The 27,641-nt window shown below is 43.3% G+C and overlaps 1 protein-coding gene across 5 annotated transcripts in view; it reads left to right on the top strand.

The window, feature by feature from the left end:
* Positions 1–27,641, top strand: part of SCRN2 (secernin 2) — a 73,700-nt gene that overhangs the window by 33,864 nt on the left and 12,195 nt on the right. Inside the window, exon 1 of one of the 5 annotated variants that reach the window (XM_054993086.1) lies at positions 26,660–26,735. The exons of 1 other annotated variant lie outside the window; for it this stretch is intronic. Coding sequence is in view for 1 of the 4 variants with exons in the window: in XM_054993085.1 (XP_054849060.1) it covers positions 26,789–26,792 (4 nt within the window). In the remaining 3 variants the exon portion in view is untranslated. Of the gene's footprint in view, positions 1–26,659; positions 26,736–26,760; positions 26,793–27,354; positions 27,450–27,641 lie in introns of those variants that run through there. 3 more of the 5 variants (XM_054993089.1, XM_054993085.1, XM_054993087.1) reach the window with 3 other exon arrangements.

The raw sequence follows: 27,641 nt of genomic DNA, 5'->3' as shown, positions 1-27,641 counted from the left end.
GGGAGTAGCTCCGCTCTTTGAATGCCCTCTCCCTGCCTCCCAGCATATCAACAAAGGCCTGTGCAGTTTTTACAAGCTTGGATTGGCTTCAGCACAAGGCTGAACCCACAAATGGCCTAAAGAGCATCAGAAAACTCCCCCTGCTTTTAATACTGGGTTCTCCCTACCCTGACTCCCTCTGTCCTCCAGTAGTTGGATAACAGGTGGCAATGGGTCCCCAAATCCAGGGGGGCAGGATGATGCCTGCCAGAAATTTTAATGCAGTCCTGAGTATGAAACATCCTGATGCTCAAATACACCTAGCAGCCCTTTCTCCTATGTTTGTTTTTGGAAAGAGAATGGCACTTTGCACATGATCAGAGTCTTCCACCAGCCATCCTGAATGTGCCAAAACAAAGCGTGACAGAATGTTCTTGGTGTTGCTGAGTCTTGCGTAAAAGAAATCTGATGTTGAAGCCCTTGTTTTGTATTCGTCGTTGTTTTCTTTTCACAGAACGTTGGTGGATAAGACTAAGCTACTTTATCCAGTGCTGAAGAAAAGGCCTAGTAAATATTACTGGGCAATCCTATGTGAAATTATTTCAAACTAAGCCCGCTGAAATAACTGGGTTTAGAATGAAGTAATTCTGCAATCCTAAAGACGCTTTCCTGGGAGTAAACCCCACTAAGTAGGCTTGAAGAGGATTTTTAGTCACTGATTGGATGATACTCTTTAATCTCCCCTTTTTTCCTTTTAGGGCATTCAAAATGCTTAAGGGTCTGACAGAAATAAAACCCTGACCTATTTTCACATTGTGAAGTTCCTTTAAATTTTTCCAGTTATGACTAGGCCTAAACCTTGGTTGTAGTTCCTTTCCTGTTTCAAAGTGCCTGCAGATATGTATGACACTTGACAGATGTATGGATGTGATGCATTTGATGTAGCGTTGCCAGCTCCAAGTTGGGAAATTCCTGGAGATCTGAAGGGAGAAACCTGGAGAAAGTGGGGTTTGGGAAGGGAAAGGACCTTGGCACGGCATAATTCCATAGAGTCCACCCCCCAAAGTAGCCATTTTCTCCAGGTGAACTGATCTCTGAGGCCTGGAGACCAGTTGTAATTCTGGGAGATCTCCAGCCACTACCTGGAGGCTGGCAACCCTAATTCAATGCGCAGAGGACAGTGAGAGCTGGGGTGACAGTTTGCTAGTTCAAAGAGAGGTGCAGAATCCTCTGTGCAATGTTCTACACAACTTCTGCAGGACAAAGTTACTCACAAAAATGTTTTTAGAGTGGGAAAATGGACAACCCCAAACTTTTCTGGTTCAGACTTGCCCGTCTTTGGTCTAAGCAACTTTCAGTGTTGTGGGATATCAACAATGGGCCATGCCGTACAGGACAAGGTGCATATGAATGTATCCAAGGAATTTGCATAGGATTGCCAACTCCGACCTGGGAAATTCCTGGAGATTTGGGAGCAGTGCCTGTGGAGGAGGAAATTTGGGGGGAGGATTTCACCTAGAATCTGTGGTATACCATAGCGTTTGCCCTCTGAAGCTGCCACTTCCAAGAAAACACATCTCGGCAGTCTGGACGGAGTTGTAATTTTGGAGGGAACACTAGGCCTCACTGGAGTTTGGCAACTCTACAGCATCAGTTTGGGATTCTAATAGCCAGAACCTACCAGAAATAAATATTCAACTGCAGATGCAATCAGGAATGTGGGTGGCCTTTCCACCCCAGAGAAGGAAGCAATACCTCTCTTTATCGTGAATGTGGAAAGCAACTCCAATCCTGGAGGAAAAACCATGAAGTTGGCTTGTGGCTGAATCTGCCAGCTATAGTTCGTGCGACAGGCAGTCCACCAAGCAGTTGCCAAATGCCGAAGAAGACACCTGCTCCTTTCTCACACCCACTCCTCTCTCGCCTACCACTCTCTTCGCCCCAGGGGAAGCTCAGGCAGGCGAGGGGGAGGCGGGAACAGTTCCCAGAAGCCAGAGAAGCAGGCCAAGCCAGGATTCCAGTGAGATGGCCCAATTGTTTGGGGCAGAGAAGGGTGTGTTGATGTTGAACCCACTTTCCAGTGTAAGTCTTCCTCCTTTTCCCCCCTGACCTGAAAAGTGAAGCCCAATCTCCAGAGTTGTATACTCCAGCTGGTATTTTGGGGTGTGTGTTTTTAATTGAAAACTCAGATTATATTTGTGATATAATTCTTAGCCTCTGTTAGGAAAATTCCCTCTAAATTTCCTACTCTCTCATGGTGTTTTAACAAGTGTCTGTTGCAAAGGAAACAAAGTGCTTTCTTGTTTTCCTTTTCCTCCCCCCAACTCTATTTTTAATTCAAACAGGTTATACTTTTTGTTAAAATGATTGTAATTATTTCCTTATCCCACCTTCACGCAACCATCAGTAAAGCCCCTGAGCAAATAATAAAGAGTGGATTTCCCCCAGCTGAAATGCAATAAAGTTAAAAGGAAGTAATAAATATCAAGAAAGTTGGATGAAGTGGTTATACATCTCAGATTGGAGTTTAAAATTTAAAAACCAGTGTGTCTGATCACATATGGATGCTGATTGCTGAGGATCTTCATTATCCTTGGGCAGCTTAACCAAGTTTCTAGCCCTTAGTAATGATCCACTTAGCTGTTGCTGCCTTGACAGCTATGCCTGTCCAAAGTCTCCCTTCTGACTAAGGACAAGAAAAACCAGCTAGAACAGTGCCACAATCTGTCCCTCATCCAAGTATTTAATTTCAAATAAGACATCCAGACTGCCTGGCTGCCTGAAATCCCTTCTTTCTAAACCTATATATCTATGGGCAGGTTGTGGTTTCTCAGGCTCTCTGCATATGCTCAAGGTCTTTCTGATCACTTGACATATTCCCAGGTTTGACTCTGTCCTGAAAGCAGATTTGAGGGCTTAGTCCTGTTTACATTCCAGATGATGGAGACACCCCACCCAATCTTACTTTCAACCTTGGCTTTCTCTTTCAACAGATTCTTCCCTCAAACTCAACACAGTATAAAAGTTTAGTGCGCTTTTTTCTGCTTGGTCATTTGGGAAAAGAAAGAAGGAGAATTAACCTCTTTTCGGCCTCCAAAAATTTGGCCCTTGCCTCCTGCCTCTCACAAATTGTTCTGAGCATGATTTATGGGATTTAGGCAGTTGTCTGGATTTCTGTGATGTTAAAAAACCCCTATATTATGTGACAAGATAATTCAGCATTTGAGATAAAATTGTGAAATTAGACAAAACATGATTATTTTTTAAATGTGTTGCAGAATTTGAAGGGTGAGCTGTGAAATGGTATATACATTATAAGTGGAATTTGGCGGAAAATACGAGGACTTGTTCTTAGGAGAAGCCATGGAGATACAGGTGGCAAGGGATGGGCACAAAACTAAGAACAAATCACAGCTTAGTTGCTTGCTATTGATCTCTAAGGCCTGAACTAGACACGTAACTACCATGGGGATTTGAAGTCAGACAGCAGCTGTGAGTTACTCCTGGGAAATTAGTTCCCAAGCGCTTAGAGGGGCCCTGTTCAGATCAGGACCATGGCTGTGAGGGAGAAGAAGATCTAGCCTTTCCCTCTGTGCCACATTCCTGATCTGAAATGGACCCAGGGGAGCTGTAGCCCCTCACTGGTCAAATAACATCTCTGGGGCCATTTCGGGTCAGGAATATGAGGGGGGGAGATGAATCTCCTTCTCCATGGTGCCATGGGGGAGCTATAGCCCCTCACTGGGGCAAATAACATCCCTGAGGCCATTTCAGGTCAGGAATAGGGGTGTGTGCTTTGGGAATCCGATTCGGGTAAAATACCCAAATCGGACCCAATCCCGAAGCAAAGCTTCCCGAAGCATTTGTAATGCTTCAGGAAGCTTTGGGTTTAAATGCCTGTTTCCCTGCTGCTGCTTGCTGCTGCAAGCAGCAGGGAAAGGAGCATTTAAAGCCCTGAATCAGTTGCTCGTCGGGGGCTTCCCCAACGAGAGGCTGAGTGTGTGCGCTGCTGTCAGGGCTAGGAAACTCTTCGGCCCCGTCAGTGGCGGGCGAACAAGGCGGCGGGGAGGCTGCAGACTTAAGCCTCCACCTTCCTGCCGGGTGCTCCATTTGCCCGCCGATGTCGGGGTCGAGGAACTCCTCGGCCCCAATACTGGTGGGCGAATGAGGTGGCGGGGAGGCTGCAGGCTTAAGCCTGCAACCTCCCTGCCAGGTGCTCCACCCACTGATGTCAGGGCCAAGGAGCTCCTTGGCCCCAACACCAGCAGGCGAATGAGGTGGCAGGGAGGCTTCAGGCTTAAGCCTGCACCTCCCCACCAGGCGCTCCGCAGCCGAGCAAAGGTAAGTGGGGGGGCTGGGTGTTTTGGAGTTTTTAAAGGGCCCTGCTGCTTGCAAGTGGAAAGACAGGGCCCTTTAAACTATCAGCTGGCAGGTGGCAGGGGGGAATTCCCCCCTGCTGCCTGCCAGCTGATAGGGAGGGGGCTAAGTGGGGGGTTGGGAGTGGGCGTGGGTGGAGGTGCTGGAAAACCCAGTCCCCTGAATCACTTTGGAATGCTCCGAATCTTTACAGAGCATTCCAAAGCGATTCAAATACCCGAATCCGAAGCGGTAAACCCGAAGCAGGAAATCCAAATATTTCCAGCGTGCACACCCCTAGTCAGGAATATGGCATGGGGGGGAAGATGAATCCCTTTCTCCATGGTGCCATGGGCCTGATCTGAATTGGGCATCTATAGCATTCAGGAATCAGGTTCCCATGTGAAACTTCCAGGTATTATCAGATTGAAAATCCCCATGGCAGTCATGTGTTAAATTTAATGTCTAGTTTGGCCTGAACACACTTTTGTAGAAACTTTACCCTACAGTTTTCTGGGTTATTTTTCTCTCAGCACTGAGGGCTAGAAACTTGCTTCCATTAAAAACAATTTTTTTAAAAAAATCCTCAACGTGTTATAATGTTTAGGAATTGGGAAGTCAGATTTTGTGTCACTGATGCCATAGTAGTGGTTCAATGTCTCCTGTGTTCCTCATGACCTTTTGTTCTGCATACTTGTGGTGACTTGACTGGTGCAGAAGGCCAGAGACAGAATGGCTTATTCCTGACAGGGTTAGAAATACCTGTGCAGGCAGGCATGGGGCCAAATTATTTTGTAGGATCAGGATCTCATTTGTTTTCTGGCAGTCCTAGAGATTTAGAAAAGGATGGGACATAGTGAACTAGATGTTTCTTTTATATGTTAGAAAATATTATTGAGGACTAGAACATTTTTGAGTGGAATAGGATTCAGTTGCATTGCAGTAGTTGCTATAGCAGCCATGAACTCCTCCCTGATCTCTTCCAGCTCTTTTTGGGGGATGATGTCTTAATACAATTTGGCCAGGAGGCAACAGGTGGGGGGGAAGGGTCAGTAGAAGTATGTAGCATCGGGTAATCAAGCTGCTCCATTAAATTATAATTAGAGGATTTGTTTTAATGAGAGGCAAAAATTGCCTTTTAGGGAAAACACACATGTACTTCATAGAACTTCTCTCCCGGGAGTCATAGCTCTGGGATGGCAGCCATCACAATTACGAAATCCTCTCTGACCTCTCTTGTGTATGGCTTGGTTTGACCCAGCTAGAAAACAGGAAGAGACCTTTATCAAAAGAACATCATGAATAATTATCCCTTGGCAAAGCTGGGGCCCCGTTCATTGGCTGAACATGAACAGGAGTTGCCTAGTAGCTTCTTGTCCTGTAAGCAGAGAGCAGGCCCCTTTGAGTTAGTAATTGTGGGTCCATGAAGGCGTACAGAGGGCACCATTTTAGCAAAGGGGGACCTGCTTTCTCAGAGCTTGAGGCTGTTCCTCAAACGTTTCTTCCCCACAGAAATGAATCCTGTCTGCTGCAGTTGGGAACCATAAATAAAATCTGTCACACTTTAAAATGCACAGCCCTTGTTGCACTTTGCCCCATGTTAACAGATCACCCAGGCTTCCTTTAGTACTTGTGTTGCCACCACTGCTTTCCACTCAATGTTTGATCATCTTTATAGATGTCCCTTAAGATACCTAGAATATGTCCAGAGGTAAAAGTAAGTAGGAATGTGGTAAGGAAGTGGCTATACTGGTACTTCCCATCTTCCCTTGAGAGAGAGACAACATCAGTGTGAAATTTAAGTTACTTTCACCCCTGGGTATTTCAGTCATTTAATAGAAACCCAGTAAAGGAATAATGAGGGCCATGAGTAACAAGGGAGAAGGAGGTGTAGAAGACCTCATCCTTTCCACGTATAGCTTGTAATTCAGCCATGGCTAGTTTGCAGGGCTGTGAGTTGTGCAAATGTGGGTGGAGAACAGAGGGGAGCTGTTTTCATCTGCTCCCCCACCCATTCATCCATCCATCCAAACCTGTTGGACCTGATTCACAGGATAGGTATTTTGGGAAGGGTTTTGCTGAGTTATTTTCCGGAAACAACTTTCTGGTTGGAGCAGTTCAAAAATCTCGCGGATACCTCTGCTGAGGCTGGGGAAGGCTCACCTGGCAGAACAATGATAAAATGGAGGAGAGAAGAATTATGTAAACTGTTTAGGTCCCCAGTGGAGAGAAAGGTGGGGTGTAAATGAAGTAAACAAAGTGGCAAACATACTCCATGCAACCAAATAAGACTAGGAGGGCCAGAGCTAAGAGCGATAAGAACCTAAGAGACCTGCTGGATCAGAGGTTTACCACCTCTGAATATGAAGATTCTCTTTAGTCACCATGGCCAGTAATCACTGATAGACTTATCTTCCATGAGCTGAGTGCTTTCGTCTCTCCACTGAGCAGAAGCTAAAATGTGGCACCCCTAATATCCAAGAAAGACTTCTTAAAAGCAAATAAAGAATGGGTCTTGATGAGGAATCAAGAGCCCAAGATGAATGTGCCCAAGAGTCTAGCCTTTGCAGACTTGAACCTTCTCACATGCCCTGTTTATAGAAGGATATGAGTTGCTTTGAACTTTATTCCTTTTTGCCCTGTGGCTCATTGCAGCCATTTTAATTTTATGTAGACCAAAGGAGTGGTGGATAACAGCACTGGGAGGAAGGGAGCAATAATCTCCAATAGGTTGCCTCTGGGTGCCATGGTGCCTGCTGATGTAGCTCCTGGCAACCACTTGCTTTTTATCTAAAACATCTCTTCCAAAAAAGCCAACCTTGACTTTCCTCTGCTTAAGAAGTATAAGAGGGTCTTCAGAAGAGCTCAAGAGGCATTACGGTTGCGTCTGTAGAGTCCGCCCACTAAGAAACAGCTGACTCCATCATTGGAGGACACTTGTCTTGGAACACCCAACTGACTGGCCCCAGTGCTTGATGGCAGCCATTTTGTGGTGGAACCCACTACCTGTTGGTAAAATTCTAAATGCTGCCCACAGATTCAACAAGGCTGGAGACCATTGAAACTAGTCCCTCCTCTGAACACTGTCTATAATAAGGTTTCTCCCCACCCCTCAGAATTAGGATCTAGAGAGCATGGAGCTCTTGTTTATATAGGGTTGCCAGCTCCAGGTTGGGAAATTACTGGATATTTGGGGGAGTCGAGCCTGGGGAGAGTGGCATTTGGGGAGGCGAGGGACCTCAGCAGGATATAATGCCATAAAGTCCGCCCCCCAAAGCAGCCATTTTCTCCAGGGGAACTGATCTCTCTGGTCTGGAGGTCAGTTGTAATTCCGGGAGATCTTCAGCCAGGTTGGCAACCCTATGTTTAGAACAATATAGAAGTAGAAATAGAGAGATTATCTTCGACACCTTCATCTTATATTTGCATGAAAACAACAAGAGTCTGGACCAACCCTAAAAAGTGCCATCCTAATCTGAGTCGTACCCTTCTAAGTCCATTGAATCAATTGCCTTGGCCTTTTCCATTGTGACTTCCTTTCTCAAGGTGATGAGGAAGGGCTGTAGCATCAGTAAAGTGATAGAAAGGGGGGGAGTGTGTATCTGTGGGGTGGTTAGTTACTTGGGATCTTATCAACTCTCTCATCTGAGTGGAAAGGGTACCTGTACAAATAGGACCCTAGTTCTGATATAATGCTCCAGGGGGTAGTATGTTGACAGCAGGAGAGTGAAAACAAGGGAGGTCAGGGGTCAGTTTCTCTTGAGGCAGGATGAGTTGGTAGATTCTGGGTGTGATTAAAAATGGCAAGAGTGGGATTGAGGCCAGCTCTGAGCCAGGAGGTATCTCCTATTTGTTTCAAAGAGGTTTGCATAAGAGAATTTCATGCTGGATTGTGCTCCTTATGAAGGCATAGAAAGGGCATTTCCCTTTGGAGTATCTGCCGCAGGAACCCAAATGTTGCTTAGCCCAGCCAAACGCCAAGTCTTTTCTTCCCCTCAAGAAGCAGCAGAAGCAGAACTTTAATGGAATCCCACCTACCTCTTCAGTATCTGGCCAATGTTTTATAAATTTAAATTTCTATGTTGGGGATTTCTGAAGGCTGCAAGTTCCCAAGGGTGAGAATCAGAATGGAAATTTGGTCCCCGTCCAGAATGATTTCAGAGAGTACTGGCATTGTTCAGCAAGTCATCGCCTAAGGGGAAGACTCACAATATTACAAATTTGAGACAAGCTTTGCTCCTGGAATGCTTTGCCATTTGAGAGCTCAAAAAAATGTAGTTGGATTTCACCCCCCCTGAATTTTGGTTGCAATTCTAATTGGCAATATGTGAGCACTGGTATATTTAAGAGACACTGGTTGGATGGCTACAGACAGCAGTATACAAAATGGCAGCTTATGGATGAATGCACATTGATAGTCAGGAAGCTGATCATCTTAGGAGACTTACCACACACTTCACACACAATCAGAAATCTGAGGAGATAGGAGAGGGATTTCCTAAGTGGTCATGTGCTCACTGTAGTAACTTTTCCCACTGGCCTGCTGAAAAACCAAAATGTATTTGCCTTCCATCTTCAAAGTTCATCTCTCCAATTTTTGAACTTTGAAACCTGTATCCTTTCCAATGGGAGTTTTGATAGTGATGAATACTGCAAAATGCAGATTTTGAATAATCATATGGGAGAATTGTTTTTGCCAAGTTTGTTTCTGCTCTGAAAGATAGAGGATGTAAGGACCTCTCTGACCCAGTCCTTGTGGTTTGATCATCTGGTGCAGCAAAAAACAGGTTGTCTAGTCTTAATGGTTTCTATATGGAAGTTTCTTACAGTGAAGGGATCTGGTGTAAAACTTTGTGCAACAACTTGAAGAATTTTTTTTTAATTTAAATTGAAAAATTTACCTGATGCTGGGTGTGTTGTGTTTGCTGGAGGAACAATTTCCCTGATAATAACACAAACACATCTGATTGAGTGTCTCCCCTTTCAACCAACTCCTCCCTGCCCCCCTGCTCCGGCTGCTGTTTCTTGCACATCCCAGTAAGGTATACACTGTGGGGTTTTGTCTAGCTGTGAAGTAAAGCAGGGTGAAGACTTGTGGTTTTAGCATTTTGTACCCTAATAAAACTGTGTTTTCCACATAGCTTCCGCTTATGTCTTTCTGATTTGGAATTAAGTTCAACAAACACAAAAGTGCAGAAGAAGCAGAGAAGGGATCAGTTTCTGAAGGCCGGTGTGTACTTTCCAAAATAGGGACAAACAAGCCTCATTATCCCATTCTCGTGACTGAAAGTGCCACATTTGAGGGGCCTGTCCAAGTTTGCTCAGGCATGAGGGGAAAGTCAAAATGCAATCTTGTCTCTGTGGGATTTTTGGATGATCTGGAACTGAGATTAGCACACAAATCAAAATTCAGTCCTAAATCCTAGTGAACGCTGGCTCAAATGAAACATTGTGCATGGCTGCAAGCTGGCAATTTGGTACCATCGCCAAAAAACCCACACCTCTATATAAAATGTAACAAATCAATCCAAAAGATTTTTTTAAAAACCATTGAAACCCAACATTCTTAAAACCCCTTGAAAAAGCCCAAGCTCCCACTATTATCTTTTTTATGCGAACAAACATATGCTGTGTTTAAGTGACGGGCAGAGGAGCTGAGTTCCTACACAGACATTTGCTTGAAACTTGGTTGTTCTGTGTTTGCAATACATGACCTTACTTATCCTGATTGCTTAATGACATAGTTTAATCAACCCCAATGAAGACACAACATTTTCTGGTATAACACAGTGAATGAAATGCAATACACCAGTTAGAGGGCAGTAGAAAAGCATGGCTTAATTTTGTAAAAAGAAGGCTGCTGGGCTTCAGAAGATACCTCCTGAACTTTCTTGCCAAATCCTAGATTTGGGAGGTAGCAAAAGGACAGGAAAAAAAAAACCCAGTGCAAGCTGTCAAGTGCTCTTTGTTGAACTGGATTCAACAGAAGGAGGAAAGGGGTCTGCTTTCTCTTTCCAAAATTTCTGTCAGTGTAGTTTTCCTTCTCTGCTACTTGGATCCGGTTAGCTACAAGGTATTCCAAAGCCTTCCGCCTCTATCCTGGTGCAAGAGCAGACATGGCGGAACAGCTCCCAGCCATTTTCCCGTGGCCACCTTGCCTAATTTATCATCCACGTTGACAGGAGGCAGGAATCGCTCAGCAACGCCAAACTGGTCTGGTTTCATACCACCGAGGAAGCGCGTGACAAGAAAGAACTTCTGATGTATGTGATGCTCTGATTTAATTTTTTAAAAGCAAGAAAAAGATAATTGATCCAGGAAAAAACCTCCTTTGTCGCTGGGAGGAGAAGCGGTGCTGGGAAAAGAGAATCTAGCTCAGTTCCCCAGGGCTCAGGAGAATGAAGGTTTTTTTTCCCCTGGTGAGAGGTTCGGGGTTTTCAAAACCTGCCACTATAGGGGGGTATTGGTTCTCAAGGGAACACACAAGTTTTCAAAAACCATTGGAGATAAACTCATCCCCACCCCGTGGCACCACATTGCACAGGTAGATTGATGGTAAAGTCCATGATGTCCTCATTTAGGAGCCTGCAATAAGCCTCCAAAGACTCTCAATTTCCTATCTCTGCAAAAGCACAGCTGGGGCAGTCCAAAACTTGAGATGGAAAAATTCAAATGGTATCTTCTCCTTCTGGGGCACTATCTATGGGCCGTTTCTACTGTTCATGCCTCTTTGAAATGAATGACAGCTCTTGTTCTTTTCAAAGGAGTTTCTGTAGGCAGAAACTCTGGTGGATAGTACCCCATGGATCAGATTTTGCCTCCCACACAGCCCCCCCAGTGCTATCCAAAATTTGCCAGCTGAGGTGGATGCCTTCATTTGCCTCAACTACCTTTGCCAGACAGAAAAGGTACCTGAAAGTTGTTTGCAATGCTTTTCACCACTCACATAGCTGCTAAGCCCCCCTCAAATATCATAGTAAAAACGGAATCAAAAAGAGTCCAGTAGCACCTTTAAGACTAACCAATTTTATTTTATTGTATTGGTTAGTCTTAAAGGTGCTACTGGACTCTTTTTGATTTTGCTACTACAGACTAACACGGCTAACTCCTCTGGATCTATGACCAGTAAAAACGGAAGTTTTTCTTAATAAAGCCTGAGTACTTTGTGAGATTTTCTCCCACCCACCTCCGAATTAGGATAATCACCACACACACGCTATCTACTACTACAGCATTCTAGCCCTATTTTAACAAACATGCATTCTTGACATATAAATTAAACCAATCTCCATTTTCTCTTTGAACCAAAGCCTTTGTGGCTGAGTTGGCCCCAGAGAAGCAAATATATATGTCTGTTGAGAGGACAAACCTGGCCTCATGGTTGTTCTTAGTTGGGGCACAAGGATCTTTATGGGATACTGTTCTGCAACTTTTACCAGGCTGGTCAGTATGATGGAAAATCTTTTGGGATGATGCGTCGTCTTGGGGCTAGGCACCACCCTGAAAGATTTCCCATCACAACTGAGGGCCAAGCTACACATGACGAATGACACTTGAACAGCAAGTGTATTTCTCCCTGTTCACTTGCCCTCCACTCAATCCACTTGCTGTTCAAGTGTCATTCGTCATGTGTAGCTTGGCCCTCATTTTCAAGCTTTTGTTCTTCCTTTGCATACCTGGCACATCAGGTATATTTTTGATTGCTGATTGCATCTGCTGTATTGAACCTTTTCCCAATTCTATTGCAACCTTCTCTTTAAAATATATGCTGGAGGCTTGTACTTTTCCTCCTTTAAGGTATCTATCCTGTTACTTTAAAAAAACTTTTCTTGCTCCAAAGTGCTCAGGGCAACATACACTGTATTCCTAACCCTTTGTTCTCAAAACAACTCTGAGTTTGGTTAAATTGAAATACTGTAACTGTCTCAAGATTACACACTGAACTTTACAGCTGATACAAACGCATGTCTCCCCACTCCTAATACTCAAACCATTACACCTATGCTACCTTTCGATACCCCTTAATATTTGGATTTATCCATATGATCTGTAAAGTAACCCAGAATTGCATTTTGCCTTGTGCTGGACTTTGTAATACTCTCTTCTGTCCCTATGAGATAGATTGTTATATATGTGTTATGAAGGTTTTCTTAAATATGTCAATTTTGCTGGTATTGTCAAAACTGGGGGGGGGGGTTAACAATATTTAAAGAAAATCCCTGCAAAATATATGTCAGAGACTCCATTTGGTGTAAAATTCTGCAGCTCAATTATTATCAGGAGCTAGGCAGAGCGTGCATATTACTCCCATTCTGCAGTCACTTAAATGACCACCCATAAGTTACCAGGCACAATTCAAGCTTTTGGCCATCACTTATATAACCCTCCATGGCTTCAGCTCCTTGTATCTCCAGGCCCACCTCTCCTCCTATGCTCCGCCATGGCAGCTTCATTAATCTGAATAGGGCCTTCTGCAAGTGCCTCCCTGCAAAAGGGCAAAACCAACAGCTGCCCCTACATGCATATTCTCTGTGCTGCCCCCCCCCCCCAATGGAACAGCCTCCCAGAAAAGGCCAGGAAAGCTCCCACTCCCCTGGCTTTCTGTAAACTATGCGAAACTGAATTATTCAGGATGGCTTTCTTACACAGGGAATAGGGCCATGTTGTAAGGAAACAGTTAAAGAGATAAACCAATAAAGGGAGAGGGGCTGTAGGCTACATTATTCTGCACTGTCTGTTACTATGTTTTGACATTAATATCAATAGGCTTAGACTGGAGTAACTCTGCAGAGGATTGCGCTGTGAAAGTCCCAGCTGTTGAGTGTATTGAATTAGACTGTGTCATCTGCCTTGAGTCTCAGAGCAGAACCACAAGTGACAAAAGGCAAAGATTGGACACTTGTCTGCTTCCCTCAAGTTTTGATGGGAAATGTAGGCAGCTTGGCGGAATGTTGGAGAAGTGACAGTTGAAAAATCCATTGGACAGCAGTCAGAGAGCGAAGCTGCAAGACCAGGATGCCTACATTTCCCATCAAAACTTGAGGGAAGCAGACAAGTGTCCAATCTGTGCCTTTTGTCACTTGTGGTTCTGCTCTCAGTGAGAAAGGCAGACTATCAATAATGTAAATAAAAAAACACATGAAAAATATTAGAGATATATGCGACTTCCGGTTTGGGATTCATGGAGGTCTAACGCAGCTCCATTTGTGGAGCTGACCGGATTGCCGTTTTAACCGGCCGGAGGGGTGAAAATAACCCGCGGCCGACTGCTCTCAGGCGGGGAGCAGGCAAAGAACGCTCAAGACCCTAGGGTGAGTTAGATCTCGGACGAGGGGGGGCTCTACACAAGGAGTCTCCCCCCCGATCCTTGAGGTCCCACCTTGCGACGGGTCGGCTATAATCTCTGCGGCAATTTTGGGGCCAATTCGGCTGGCATAAGACCTACATACCCAAGCTTCGATCGGGGAGGGAAGTCGAGAGGAGAATTTAAGATCGAAACAGCGATTACAACCCGAGAAAGCTGGAGAGAAGGTAAAGATCGCTATCTCTTGAAACGGGACAGATTGACAAAAACAGAGAGGAAAGAAAGTAGATTTTTAAACTGCAACAGACTAGCGAAAAGGAGGTGAAGACTCGGCAGGAGTTGTATTTTAAAAGAGACTAAGTTTAAAGAAGTTATTACAAAATTCGGACTATTGTTTTGAATACCTGTGGTTTTGGAGCTGTGGGAAAAAGACACCATCGCGAGACCTGCTGTGGGAAGACGGGAGACAGGAAGTGCGTAACAACAATAGAGTGGCTGGAGGGAAGCGGCCCTTGCCAAAGGACAGGAAGTGGGGAATCGCCATCTTTGAAAGTGGAAGGGTCGTGGCTTCAGCGGAAGAGGAAGTAGGCCATCTTGGATTATAATAACATAGAGAAACCATAGAGAAAAGACGCCCGACATTTTGGATATAAAAATTAATTTTGGCAAAGATTGGGACATTTAAAAAAAAAGGAAAACGTTTAATTATACGCCACGGAGCTGAGGAAGAGAGCAGATTCGTGGGAGCGAGCTAAAGCAAGCCCCACGATGTCGAAAAAAGAGTGGCAATCGGCAATAGAAAACTTGGACAAAAAACTTATAGACATGATGAAAGAACTTAAGGACACGAAATTGGAGCTTATTAAAGAGGTCAAGGAAGTTACACAGACAGTAAAGTCGGAGCTGTCAGAAGTGAAAAAAGGTGTGGAAACGATTAGCAGTGAATTACAAGGAACGCAGCAGAGAGTTAAAACAGTAGAAGACGCGATGGAGAATTTAATAGACACTCAACAAACAGAGATGAGGCTGGTGAAGGGGAGGATGTCAGTTGCAGAAACTAAACACATGGAGAAGCAGCTTCGTTTTCGCGGTCTGCCAGAAGTGGAAGGGAAGTCAGCGCAAGAACAGATGACTGAGGTGTTGGCTGATTACCTGGGGAAGGAGGAGGAGGAAATTGTGGCTATCCTAGATGTGGCGTATCGTGTGAACTCGAGAATTGCAACCCAGAGGAAACTACCAAGGGATGTGATTGTGCAGTTTACAACTAGAAATATGAAAGAGAGGATTGTGACCAAACAATTTCAAGATCCATTGGAGATTGATGGCAAGACGATTATCATAATGAAGGAACTGCCCAGATCAGTGTTATTGGACAGGAAAAAATATAGAGTGCTAATTCAGACTTTGAAGGACATGAATATCAGATACAGATGGGAGTTACCGGAAGGAGTGTCCTTTGAGTTTGGAGGGGCAAAAAAACGTATCAGATCTGAGCGGGAGATGGAGAGATTTATCAAGGACAATGAAAAAGACTTACCAACAAAACCATGAATATGGAGTGTAAAGTATTATCTTGGAATGTAAATGGACTAAACTCACCGAATAAGAGAAAAAATATTTTTCATTGGCTACTAAAACAAAAATGTGATATTGTTTGTTTGCAGGAGACCCACATTAGAAAACAGGATGTAAAATATTTAAAATCTGGAAAATTGGGCAAAGAATTTGTAGCGGCTTCCAACAAGAAAAAAAGAGGAGTGGTGTTGTATATAAAAGAGGAGCTGCAGCCAAAATTTATTATGAGAGATGTGGAAGCTAGATTTGTAGCAGTGGAATGTAATTGGAACTTAAAGAGAGTGTTGGTAGTCGGACTTTATGCACCTAACGGTGCAAAGGAAAGCTTCTTTGAGGACTTAAGGAAGCACCTAGACGATCTTGTATATGACCAGATAATTCTTGCTGGAGATTTCAATGGAGTGACAGATTTGGAATTAGACAAAAAGACTACAAAAGCACAAAAGAAAAGAGGACTATTGCCAAAGCTTTTTTTTGAGTTGATTCAACAAGAGACTCTCGAAGACGTATGGAGGAGAGAATATCCTAAAACCAAACAGTTTACTTTTTATTCTGCAAGGCATCTTACATTATCAAGAATTGATATGATCTGGGCCTCAAAGGACTTAGCGCTATGGACTAAGGAGGTAGAAATAATGCCGATGGTAGGCTCAGATCACAACCCAATTATGTGGAAATTTGGAAAAAGGAGAAAAAGGAAAGCCTGGAGAATAAATGAGGACCTGTTACAGGAAAGTGAGAATATGGAAACACTGAGAAGAGAGACTAAGTTTTTTATACAATACAACGTGAATAAAGAAGTACCAACTAGTAAAGTTTGGGATGCGTACAAGGCGGTTGTAAGGGGCATACTAATGGACTTAAATGGTAGAGCAAGGAAAAAGAAAGAGGAGAAAAGACAAGAGATTGAGGAGAAAATAAAGGCCAAAGAAGTACAGTTAAAAAAGAGACCAGGGAAAAAGAAAATACATCAGGAAATCAAAATTCTTCAAGAACAGTTAACAGCAATGAGTAACAAAGAATTGGAGTGGAACCTTAAAAGACTGAATCAAAAAGCTTTTGAGGGTGCTAATAAACCTGGGAAATATTTGGCATGGCAATTAAAGAAGAAAAGGGAAAAGAAAATAATAAATAAAATTTGTGAAGAAAACAAAACGTATTTGGAGCAGACTACCATTAGCAGAGCCTTTTATAAATTTTACGCTAAGCTGTATAATAAAAAAGAAGTAAACAAAGAATCAATAGCATCATATTTGGAGAAAACCAAACTTCCAGAGATCTCGGAAGCTTGGAGAAATAAGCTGAACAGTGAAGTAACTGATGAGGAAATAAATATGGCAATACAATCCGCAAATCTAGGAAAGGCGCCAGGGCCAGATGGACTTACGGCTAAATTTTATAAGACAATGGCCAATGAACTGGCACCATTCCTAAAAGAGGTGATGAACGGAGTTTTTAGGGATCAAAGAATTCCAGACACTTGGAGTGAAGCGAATATATCATTGATCCCAAAAGAGGGCCAAGATCTGACTAGCGTGAAAAATTATAGGCCTATATCACTACTCAATAATGACTATAAAATTTTTGCGAAGATATTGGCGGAGAGATTGAAGGGGTGGCTCTCGGAAGTCATAGAGGAGGAACAAGCAGGCTTTTTGCCAGACAGACAAATAAGAGACAACTTAAGGACAGTGATCAATGCTATTGAATACTACGACAAGCGTTGTGACAAAGAGGTTGGTTTCTTCTTTGTAGACGCTGAAAAAGCGTTTGACAATTTAAACTGGGACTTTATGTTTGCCACTATGGAAAAGCTACAACTGGGAGAAAGATTCGTCAGAGCAATCAAGGAAATCTATAGAGACCAGACTGCAGCAATTGTAGTGAATGATGAATTGACCAAAAAATTGACGATTAGTAAAGGAACAAGACAAGGTTGCCCGTTATCTCCATTGTTGTTCATTTTAGTATTGGAGATTCTGATGATACAAATTCGACAAGATGAGGAAATACGAGGAATAAAAATAAAGGACTATTCATATAAGGTCAGAGCATTTGCAGACGACATAATGTTAATTGTAGAAGACCCACTGGAGAACATGCCAAAAGTGATAGACAAGATCAAGGAGTTTGGAGATTTGGCAGGTTTCTTCATTAACAAAAAGAAGTCAAAGATATTATGCAAAAACATGACTAAGCAGAAACAACAATTGTTAATGGAAACAACGGATTGTGAAGTAACTAGTAAGGTGAAATACTTGGGAGTTGAGCTGACTGCAAAAAATATAGATTTGTTCAAGAATAATTATGAAAAATTATGGACTCAGATAGAGAGAGACTTGATCAAATGGAATAGATTGAACCTGTCATGGTTGGGCAGGATTGCAGCAGTTAAGATGAATGTGTTACCAAGAGTAATGTTTTTGTTACAGACAATACCAATCATCAGAGACTCTAAACAATTTGAAAAATGGCAGAGGAAAATATCAGATTTTGTTTGGGCAGGCAAGAAGCCTCGAGTGAAAGTAAAAGTTTTACAAGATGCAAAGGAGAGAGGCGGAATACAACTGCCCAATCTGAGACTTTACCATGATGCAATCTGCCTAGTTTGGCTAAAAGAGTGGATGACATTAAAGAATAAGAAACTATTAGCCCTAGAGGGATATAAAAAATTTTTTGGATGGCACGCATACCTATGGCATGACAAAGTAAAGGTCAACTCGATGTTCCTGCATCATTTTGTAAGGAGAAGTCTATTTACAATCTGGAAGAAGTATAGAACTTACCTACAAGAAGGAACCCCCTTGTGGGTGGTTCCATATGAGGTGATAGATCCGAGAGCTGTGGATAATGAACAACAATGTTTAACGTACAAAGAAATAACTAAGATTGAAGTATCTAAACTTAGAATAAAGACGCAAGAGGAACTAGCACCTAACTATGATTGGTTTCAGTATAGACAGATTAGAGACTTATACAACTCAGACTTTGCAAAAGGGGGCATACGAACAGAGAACTCGGAACTAGAGCAGACCCTTCTTAAAGAAGACAAGAAAAGAATATCCAAGGTATACCAAGTATTGCTGAAATGGTATACTGAGGATGAGATAGTTAAAACACAGATGGTGAAATGGGCTATAAATTTCAATAAAGAAATAACAATGGAGGCATGGGAATACTTGTGGAAAACTACAATGAAGACAACGACATGTATCAATATTAAAGAGAACATTTTCAAAATGATCTATCGTTGGTACATGACACCAAAGAAGATTGCGCAAGGGAATTTGAATACTTCTAATAAATGCTGGAAATGTAAGAAACATGAGGGCTCCCTCTATCATATGTGGTGGTCGTGTGAGGTAGCTAGGCAGTTCTGGGGGGAAATAATAAGAGAAATGAGTGAAATTTTACAGTTTCAAATAAATAAGAACCCAGAGCTCCTGCTGCTAAACTTGGGAATGGAGGGAATTCCAGCCCATCATAGGACGTTGATTTTTTATATGACTGCAGCAGCTAGACTTTTGTATGCGCAGAAATGGAAAGTACAAGAGGTACCAACTATTGAAGATTGGATCTACAAATTGCTGTATATGGCTGAAATGGACAAGATGACAAGAAAACTGAGAGATCTGGACTCAGGGCAGTTCAACACAGACTGGGAGAAGCTGAAACAATACCTGGAGAAGAAATGGGAGGTGGGAGGAAAACTGTGGCAGTTTGAGAACTACTGAAATATAATAAAAGTATAAAAGAGAGGGGTGACTTTACCGGGGGAGGAAGAGAAATGTGAATTTATAAGCAGTTAGATTAATTGATTGAGATATATATAGATATGTATAGGTCAACTGATAGAGAATAATTAATGATAAGGTTTAAACATGAGGATTGACTAACTAACAATATTTTCTTTCTTTGACAAGATTATATGCACCAAACTGAATGTATAGAAGAGTTAAATTGATTGAGTATCTGAGGAGTTATATAGAATTACCATAAAAAGTGGAAATGAGTAATATATAGAGAATAAATCAAATTGTTTGATTTAAATGTGGGAAATTTTTATGGTTTATATATTTTTATAGGTTTATATAGAATTATTCAAAACTGGAAAATGGGATAAATTGTTTATCTAAAGACGTATAGTTTGGGTGTATAATAATTAAAGGAGTTAATGATGCACTGCTTAATATAATGGAGAATGTATATCTGTTTTAGACAGAGGAATTTAATAGAAGTAAGGGAAAAGGGACAGAGGGTGGGAAAGCTGTTGGAAGTCAACAAAAGGGGGGGAAAGGGAGGGGGTTAGAAACGAAAAATTAGGGGAAAATTGATTGTAATGTAAAAATAAAAATGTTCTAACCCAATAAAAAAATTTTCAAAAAAAAAAAAAATATATTAGAGATATATAAGAACTGGCTGCAGGATGAGATCATGTTTGTGTCTGCAGCCTGTGGATACTCCCAAGCCAGACATGAGGGTCATAGTCCAGCCCTGTTGCTTGGCCCAGCAGACAATCCTTCTAAACATTGTCCTGCATTTTATTTTGAGATGGGCAAGCACCTACCTGCTTCTTGGATATTGTTCCAGAGGGTTTGGGTTGCAACTGAGAAATTCTGAAAATGGACATCTCACAGCCCTATGAGATGGCACAACACAGAGTCATTGTGAGGACTTCAACTGCCTCACGGGTTCATGGAGGGGAAAACAGTCTTTTGGGTAAGGGAGTCCCAGGTCATTAAAATCAAAAAGAGTCCAGTAGCACCTTTAAGACTAACCAATTTTATTGTAGCATAAGCTTTCGAGAATCAAGTTCTCTTCTTCAGATGCATGATCCAAACTGACCAGTTTGGATCATGCATCTGACGAAGAGAACTTGATTCTCGAAAGCTTATGCTACAATAAAATTGGTTAGTCTTAAAGGTGCTACTGGACTCTTTTTGATTTTGCTACTACAGACTAACACGGCTAGCTCCTCTGGATCCAGGTCATTAAAGGTTTTAAAGGAAAGAATCAGCTCTTTCAGTTGAGCTGAGAAACAAACTGGCGACCAAGGAAGATGTTTTAGAACAGGTGTTAATGTTTATATTCACTCCCTCCTGGGAACAAAGAAGCAATTAGCACATTTTGCACTAATTGAAGTTCTGTCTTGTCTTATAGGACAGCCTGCACAGAGTCATATTACAGTAGTCTAGCCTCAAGGTTATCATGGATCAGTGTAGTTAGCTCAGGAGGACTATTTATGTAGCTGGGGAAAATTACTCTTGGCAGCCATACCAACCTGTACCATACCAAGCTGTACCAACTTCTTCCCAAGAAGCAAGGGGCAGGTTAATTCCAGCCAGGGTAGACAACACAATTCTCATTAGCACATCACCAATACCAAGAAGCATCACTTCTGTCTTATTTAGATTCAGTTTCAACTTGTTCTCCTTTAAGCCTTCCCTTCCCACAAAATCTAATATTTTAAAAAGAAAGAGAAGGTCCTTGATACATTGGGATGTTAGCAGAGGGAAGGAGAGGCATCATTTGGGTAAGCCTCCTATTTGTTTGCTAGGTAGATGAGAGCACCTGGGAGTGAATGTCAAAAACAGAACGTTTTGTTACCTATTGCTGATGATAACATAGTGACTGGCAAGTAAGTGGCTGCAATGCAAGCTATATTCCATGATCCTTATCAGGATTGCAATTCATACGCTATCTACTGAGTGGGCAAGAATAGGAATCACATTTTCCCCACAAGTCAATATTGCAGTTAATAGTAGGGCAAACACAATCTTCCCCAAATGTCCTCTGCAGCACAGATAATGTGGAAAGAGCTTTAGAAAGAACGTTTCTAGGTTTGGGAATCCTCCACCATCCTTACCCAGGGCTCTGTGCAACACTGTTCAGAAAGCAGCTGGAGATAGAATCTCCATTGCCCAATATATTTGTGGAAGATATTTTCCCCCTCCAGCTTATTATTTCAAAACGCAAGTGGGGTGGCATGGGAGTAACTCCCTTGAACAGCCGGTTGGGCAGGACTAAAAGCATTTCCGACCAGAACCCATGCTTGCAGTTGGCCTGCATTCTTCCTCTTTCTGTAGCCTTCTTGCCAAGCACATGTATTGATTCTAAATTTAAATTACAAGGATCTCCCATCCACACCTCAAATTCTTCCACATTCCTCACCCAAATCAAATTTCTACATCAGAAAAAAATGATGCTTTGTAGACCTAAAATCATATATATTGATCTAAGCAGATCAGTAATTAGAAACCGGAGAACACTCATGAGAACGTGTGTGTGTGTACACACACAGATACAGGGACAGACAGACAGACATGGATATATATATGGATATATATTTATATTTATATGGATAAATATGTATGGATATATATGAGGAGGTGTGGTTCATGGCTAGGGTTGCCAGGCTCCAGGTAGTGGCTGGAGATGTCCCGGAATTACAACTGGTCTCCAGGCCCCAGAGATCAGTTCACCTGGAGAAAATAGCTATTTTGGGGGGTAGATGCTATGGAATTATGCCATGCCAAGGTCCTTTCCCTCCCCAAACCCAACTTTCTCCCGGTTTCTCCAGGTTTCACCCCCCAGATCTCCAGGACTTTCCCAACTTGGAGCTGGCAACCCTATGGCTCATGTTTCTAATTATTGATCTGCTTAGAGGAAATGGGGAGACAAGTTTCCCATTCTGAAGTCTGTGAACAGTTTGTATTTATTTATCAATGCATATTTTTTACGCTTTCAGAAATCCATGACTTTTTTCAACATTGTTCTTAATTTTAGTAAAATAAATCAGAAAAAAACCCCAGAAATATGATGCAATGCACGGTTAAAAAATAACAAGAAAAACAATAAGCACAAAAGGGTTTTTTTTAGAAAAGTTATTAATTTAGGAAATGTCTGTGCCACCTTTCTAAAGAACCTGTACAAAGCAGTTTACAAAATTAAACAAGATTATGTATGTATGTATGTATGTATGTATGTATGTATGTATGTATGTATGTATGTATGTATGGTCTGCCTTTCTCACTGAGAGTAAAGGCTGCTTATACAGTGTAATTCAACACAATCAGCAGCTGAGACATTCAATAAGAAATACAATAGGGTATAGATTACAGAACAATCTGAAAACAAGCTAAAATCTGATACAGAGCTGAAACAATGGCTGAATCCACACTTACCGGCATAGCACTAAACAGTCAGAATGATAGTGTCTTCCTGGCACTTTTTCTGACATCATCACGCCATGAGAGTGGCATCGTGGCACAATGACATCATAAAATGCGCCAGGAAGACGCTATCATTCCAACTGTTTAGCACTATGCCGGTAAGTGTGGATTTGGCCAATGTTGAAACGGAACAGAAGTAATTTGACATGACTTAATAAACAACAGTAACAGACAGTGCGCAGTAATATGGTCTACAGTCCCTGTCCCTTTATCCATGCATTTTTTTAACCATTTCCTTACAACATGGCCCCATTAGCTGTGTAAGAAATCCCTCATGAATAAAACTAGGCAGCATAAATGTTATTAAAGATTAATAAACTATTAACAATTCAGTATTAGAAATCCAGCCAGTGGATAAAAAGAGCATAGAACATCTTGCACCTTAAAATGAGTTCCATAAAATTGTCCTCAAGCTAGAAACAGATTGTAAAGCAATTTTAAAAGACTAACTGCTTAATTAAAAACTTGGGTAAAAGGAATGTTTTGACCTGCTGCACAAAAGACAGTAGAGTAGGTAACAGGCAAGCCTCAAGTGGAAGAACATCCCACAGGCATATTGGTGCCACTTCTGAAAAGGCCCTGGGCCCCATGCCAGCACATTTTATTTGGCTATGACATTTTTATTCCACATAATTCTGTCCTCTGCTGTTCCATCCTCACAACAACCTTCTAACTGACTGACCCAAAGTCAACCGATGGCCTTCATGGCAGAGCAGGGATTTAAACTTGGGTCTCCCAAGTGCTTTCCTCACACTCTTATCAAACTGGCTCTTGCAGCGTACTGAATAACAGTGCAGTCCTGAGGCCCACCATGCCACCGCTTGTGGCACCGCTTGTCCGCTCCCTACGGACCGTCACAGGACAGCTATGCTGGCAGCTAGCCTAGCAAGGTGCGGCAAGGCCACAGCAGGAAGCGCACGTTCCACTGTTCCCCCGAGAACCCCATCAGCATCCCCCGATGGCTGCGCCACCCCCATGAGTGGCAAGCAAAGGCACAGCTAATGTGCAAGCCAAGATCCTGCTGCCCATCGACACCTCCATTCCCTCCCTCCCGCCAGAGAGCAGGCAGCCAAGGACCACATGCCCCCGTGGTCCCACTGCTGCTGTCCAACTTCCCAACACTGAGGCCGAAGGGCTGCTCGCCATGACCAAAAAGACCCTCTGGGGATGGCGGGTGGGGAGGACAAGAGTGGGAGACTCATCCAGCTGGGGCAGCTGAGGTGTACTTGTAACTCAGTGGAAAAGCAGGTTTTGCATGTGGAGGATCCTAGTTCAGTCCCTCACACCTCCAGTTAAAAAAAGGATCCCATAGCAGGTGATGTGAAATATCTTTACCAGAGAGCAGGTAGCAATCAGAGTAGGCCAATTCTGATTTTTGATAGACCAAGGATCTGATTCAACATAAGGCCATGCCTTGTGTCTCTGTGACTGTATTATGCCACATAAATATAATCTGTCAGAGTTATTTTGGAGTAATTTCAAATCTGCTGACATGATTTGAGGCTTATAAATTTGATAGTTTGGGACCACATAAAACAGCATAATATGGTAAGGAGAAACTGGGGAAGAAGTACTGAAACAATGGGACAAGAGGGGAAATAGCTGAGCTTGGTTCAGAGCCCCTTGCAGGCTCACAAATTGAAAGAGATTTTTTGTGTGTAAGAAGACTCTAGAGATGAAGATTCTTCAATAAAGGTAGGGTTGCGAACCTCCCGGAGGAGCTGGGAGATCTCCTGGAACCACAACTGTTCTACAGACTACAGAAATCAGTTCTCCTGGAGGAAACTGCAGTCTTGGAAGGCAACTTCTATGGCATTACATCCCTGATATGTTTTAAATTTCTCCCATCCATGATCCGAAAAAGCTGGTAAGTGTCAAGAGAAGGGGAAGACTCTTCCAAAGCTTCAGACACCACCTTGGAATTTGACGTGAGGGACAGAACTTTCTCAAAGGGTGTGACTTCACCTCCACGGGCAGCATGAGGCGGGGTTTCCGGAGCATGGCCCAGAAAGCTTCAGCTGGAGTGACTATGTACCTGAACCAACTGGTTAGAGAGGAGGGAAAACTGCGAGTGAAGCAACAGGGTGTAACAGCACCCATATAAATAATGCCTTGGGTATAAATCGGAGGGAGGACATTACCGGACCAGCGACTCCAACTCTGTAGGGAGTGTTCTTCTCTGCATCTGACTTTCTCCACCCTTGTCCTCTATTTTTTTAATCAAGTGGGCACTTTCTCTCATTCCTCAGGACTTGTTCTGGCCTGATTCAAACGGGCGCAGTCCTCTGTCCAGTCTCCAAGGCAAGATGAAGGGTGTCAATTACAGGCCAGTTGGGAAATGGGTGTATGCCAAAAAGGAGAATTGCATCCACCTGGCAGTGCTCAATGGGTGTGAGGCGTGAGCCGGGAACGTCCAGGAGAGAGGCAAGCCTCAGAACTGCAGGCCTGTTTATTCCTGTTATCCTGAAGTAATAGTTCCTTGATGCGCAGTGAGAGAGTGCTTCCTCACTAGATGATTAATCTAGAAGGATCATCATTTGTTTACTCAATTTAACAGAGAAGCCAGATGACATCATTAGCAACCCATAGCATTCCAGTGTTTTCCTCATTATCTTTCCAGCTTTTTGTCAAACCTGATCTGTGGTGATTTTTGTAACATATAATGCAGTCACAGTACAAAGTTGGCTAAGGTAGGAAGTCAAAATGCTAGTGAGGTTTTTTTAAAGGGTTATGGTCCCATTAGCTTCACCTCCTTTCTTTCCACTTCCATTTGTTACTATTTGTCCTTTTTGCAACCCATTCACATTCTACAATTGTTAATTATCAGTTCTGATTTTTTCCACACTGCACTCTCATTTTTAAAAAAATTATGATTGTGAAATACTATTCTAAAATTATGGCAATAACAAGTTGCTTTGCCTACAAAGTGAAAAGCAGTATTTAATTCCCCCCCCCACACACATAAGGTCCTGACATGGATAGCCCAGGTGAGCCTGATCTCGTCAGATCTCAGAAGCTAAGCAGGGTTGGCTTTGGCTAGTAATTGGATGGGAGACCTCAAGCGAAGACCAGGGTTGCAGAGGCAGGCAATGGAAAACCACCTGGGTTAGTCACTTGCCATGCAAACCCCAGGAGGGGTTGCCAGAAATCAGCTATGACTTGATGGCATTCTCCACCACCCTATAAGAACTAGTAATAATGGAATGATCAATGAGAATAGAAAGTAATTTATTTGGCTGCAAAACAAATGGGAGGGGGACAAAAACTTCAAGGGGAAGCAGGATTTTTACTGAATGGAACTTCTCAGCAATCATATACAGCAGCAGTTCCCAACCTTTTTGGCACCAGGGACTGGTTTCATGGAAGACAATTTTTCCACGGACTGGCGGGGAGCGGGGGGCGGGCGGGAATGGTTTCAAGATGATACAATTGTGCACTTTATTTCTATTATTACATTATAATATATAATGAAATGATTATACAACTCACCACAATGCAGAATCAGTGGGAGCCCTGAGCTTGTTTTCCTACAAATAGACGGTCCCTACCTCGCCTGTTCCCTGGAGATGGCTCTGCGCTTGCCCGCCACTCACCTCCTGCGCAGCCCGGTTGCAAACAGGCCATGGACCGGTACCAGTCCACAGACCGGGGGTTAGGGACCCTGAGAGATCCTGCCCACGGTTCTTCCCTTGCCAGTTTTTTAAAAAAATACGGAATATAGTGCTACACAAGGGTGGGACCCATGTGGATTCGCATACAAATGGAAACACCTTTCCCCCCAAATAGCCTTCACGTCCTCCCCTCAAGATCCACTTTCATTTCCCTTCCTGCTCCCTCCAGTTTTCCCTAATCCACCTATTTGCTGGGTTTCCTTTTCCTCCCCCACTATCGCTGCCTGCTCACTCAGAAAGGGTGCCCAGAGAGGGGTATTTGATCATTTTGGAGGTCCCTCAATTTTTTAACCATTAAGATTTTCCTGAAAGTTAGGGATTTCCTTGTTTTATTATTTTTTTTCTGGGTGGATGTTAGAAGTACTGTTGCCCAAGGGGAACCAAATTCTTTACCCGGGAATCTCCCATTCGTTCCTGCTTGAGAAAGGTTTCTGTGGCTGGTCGCAGAGCGCCGTCTAGTGTCCCGTGCACGAATGTCTGTAGTTTGGCTCCCTCTGGTCACGGGGCGCCACAGCACCAATCCAGATTTTTGCTGTGTAAAATGGTCAGGTCAGCGGAGCTGGCTCTGGGACGCAGCAAACCCGGAAGGTGTGGAGAGGGATCTTTGCAAGCTTGGAGGTCTGTGTTTTGGAAGGGTGTGCGAGCTGTTGCAAAGAGAATCGCAAAACTGGATGGGTGTGTGTGTGTATACATTTGAAGGGGGGAATTGCAAAAAATTGTAAATGTAACGTGGCAAAGACCGATATAGGAGACACCCCTCTCCCCCGATCCCGGGCTTTGCAGAAGACGGCAGGACGGGAGCAGGGCTGAGCTTGGCAACAAACCCGTGACCGTCCATGGGGCCCCCAGCAGGGGTGACAGGAGAACTACAAGGGGCGCCTGGCAGGTATTCTTTAAGTGTCGGGCTGCCCAATTTTACCCGGGAACTGTAGTTTTAAAAGAGCCGCTAGGATGGGATCACTGTGGAAAAAGAACGGTGAAAAAGTTTTTGGCTAGTGCCCTTTACACCTTTGTCGCTGAACTGCACACTCGCTCCCCCCTCCCCCTTAAGACCCGGCAGATTCCACCCCTCCCTCCCAACTCTTTGTTTTACAAAAACAGCGACAGAACCGTTCTCTACACAGCGATTAGATCGAAGCAGCTCTTTTAAAACTACAGTTCCCGGGTAAAATTGCGAACCCAGAACACGTGCAAGGCGTTCTCCTCTTAAATGGGCACATGCGCCTTGCAACACGCATGAAGTGAGGCTGCTTCATATTCAGACTTCGTGTGGAAATTTGGGGGAGAAGTGGTTGTAGGGCTTGTTCTCTCACATTTTGGAGCCCGGTGAAGGTACTGGGGGGCGGGGCGGTGAAGAAGTGGAAATTTGCACGTTATAAACGGGAGGGAGAAAGCCGGAGCAGTGGGGAAGGGAAGTCATACGGGTTGCAAGCTGGCGCACTTGACTTTTGCCCCGGCAGGTGGGGGCTGGATTTCTCCCGAAATTACAACTGTAGTCTGGTCTCCAGACTACAGAGGTCAGTT

Source organism: Eublepharis macularius, chromosome 12 (genome assembly GCF_028583425.1).
Source record: "Eublepharis macularius isolate TG4126 chromosome 12, MPM_Emac_v1.0, whole genome shotgun sequence".
NCBI lineage: Eukaryota > Metazoa > Chordata > Lepidosauria > Squamata > Eublepharidae > Eublepharis > Eublepharis macularius.
The sequence above is the reverse complement of the archived record's forward strand: the minus strand, read 5'-3'. Positions and strand labels throughout refer to the sequence as shown.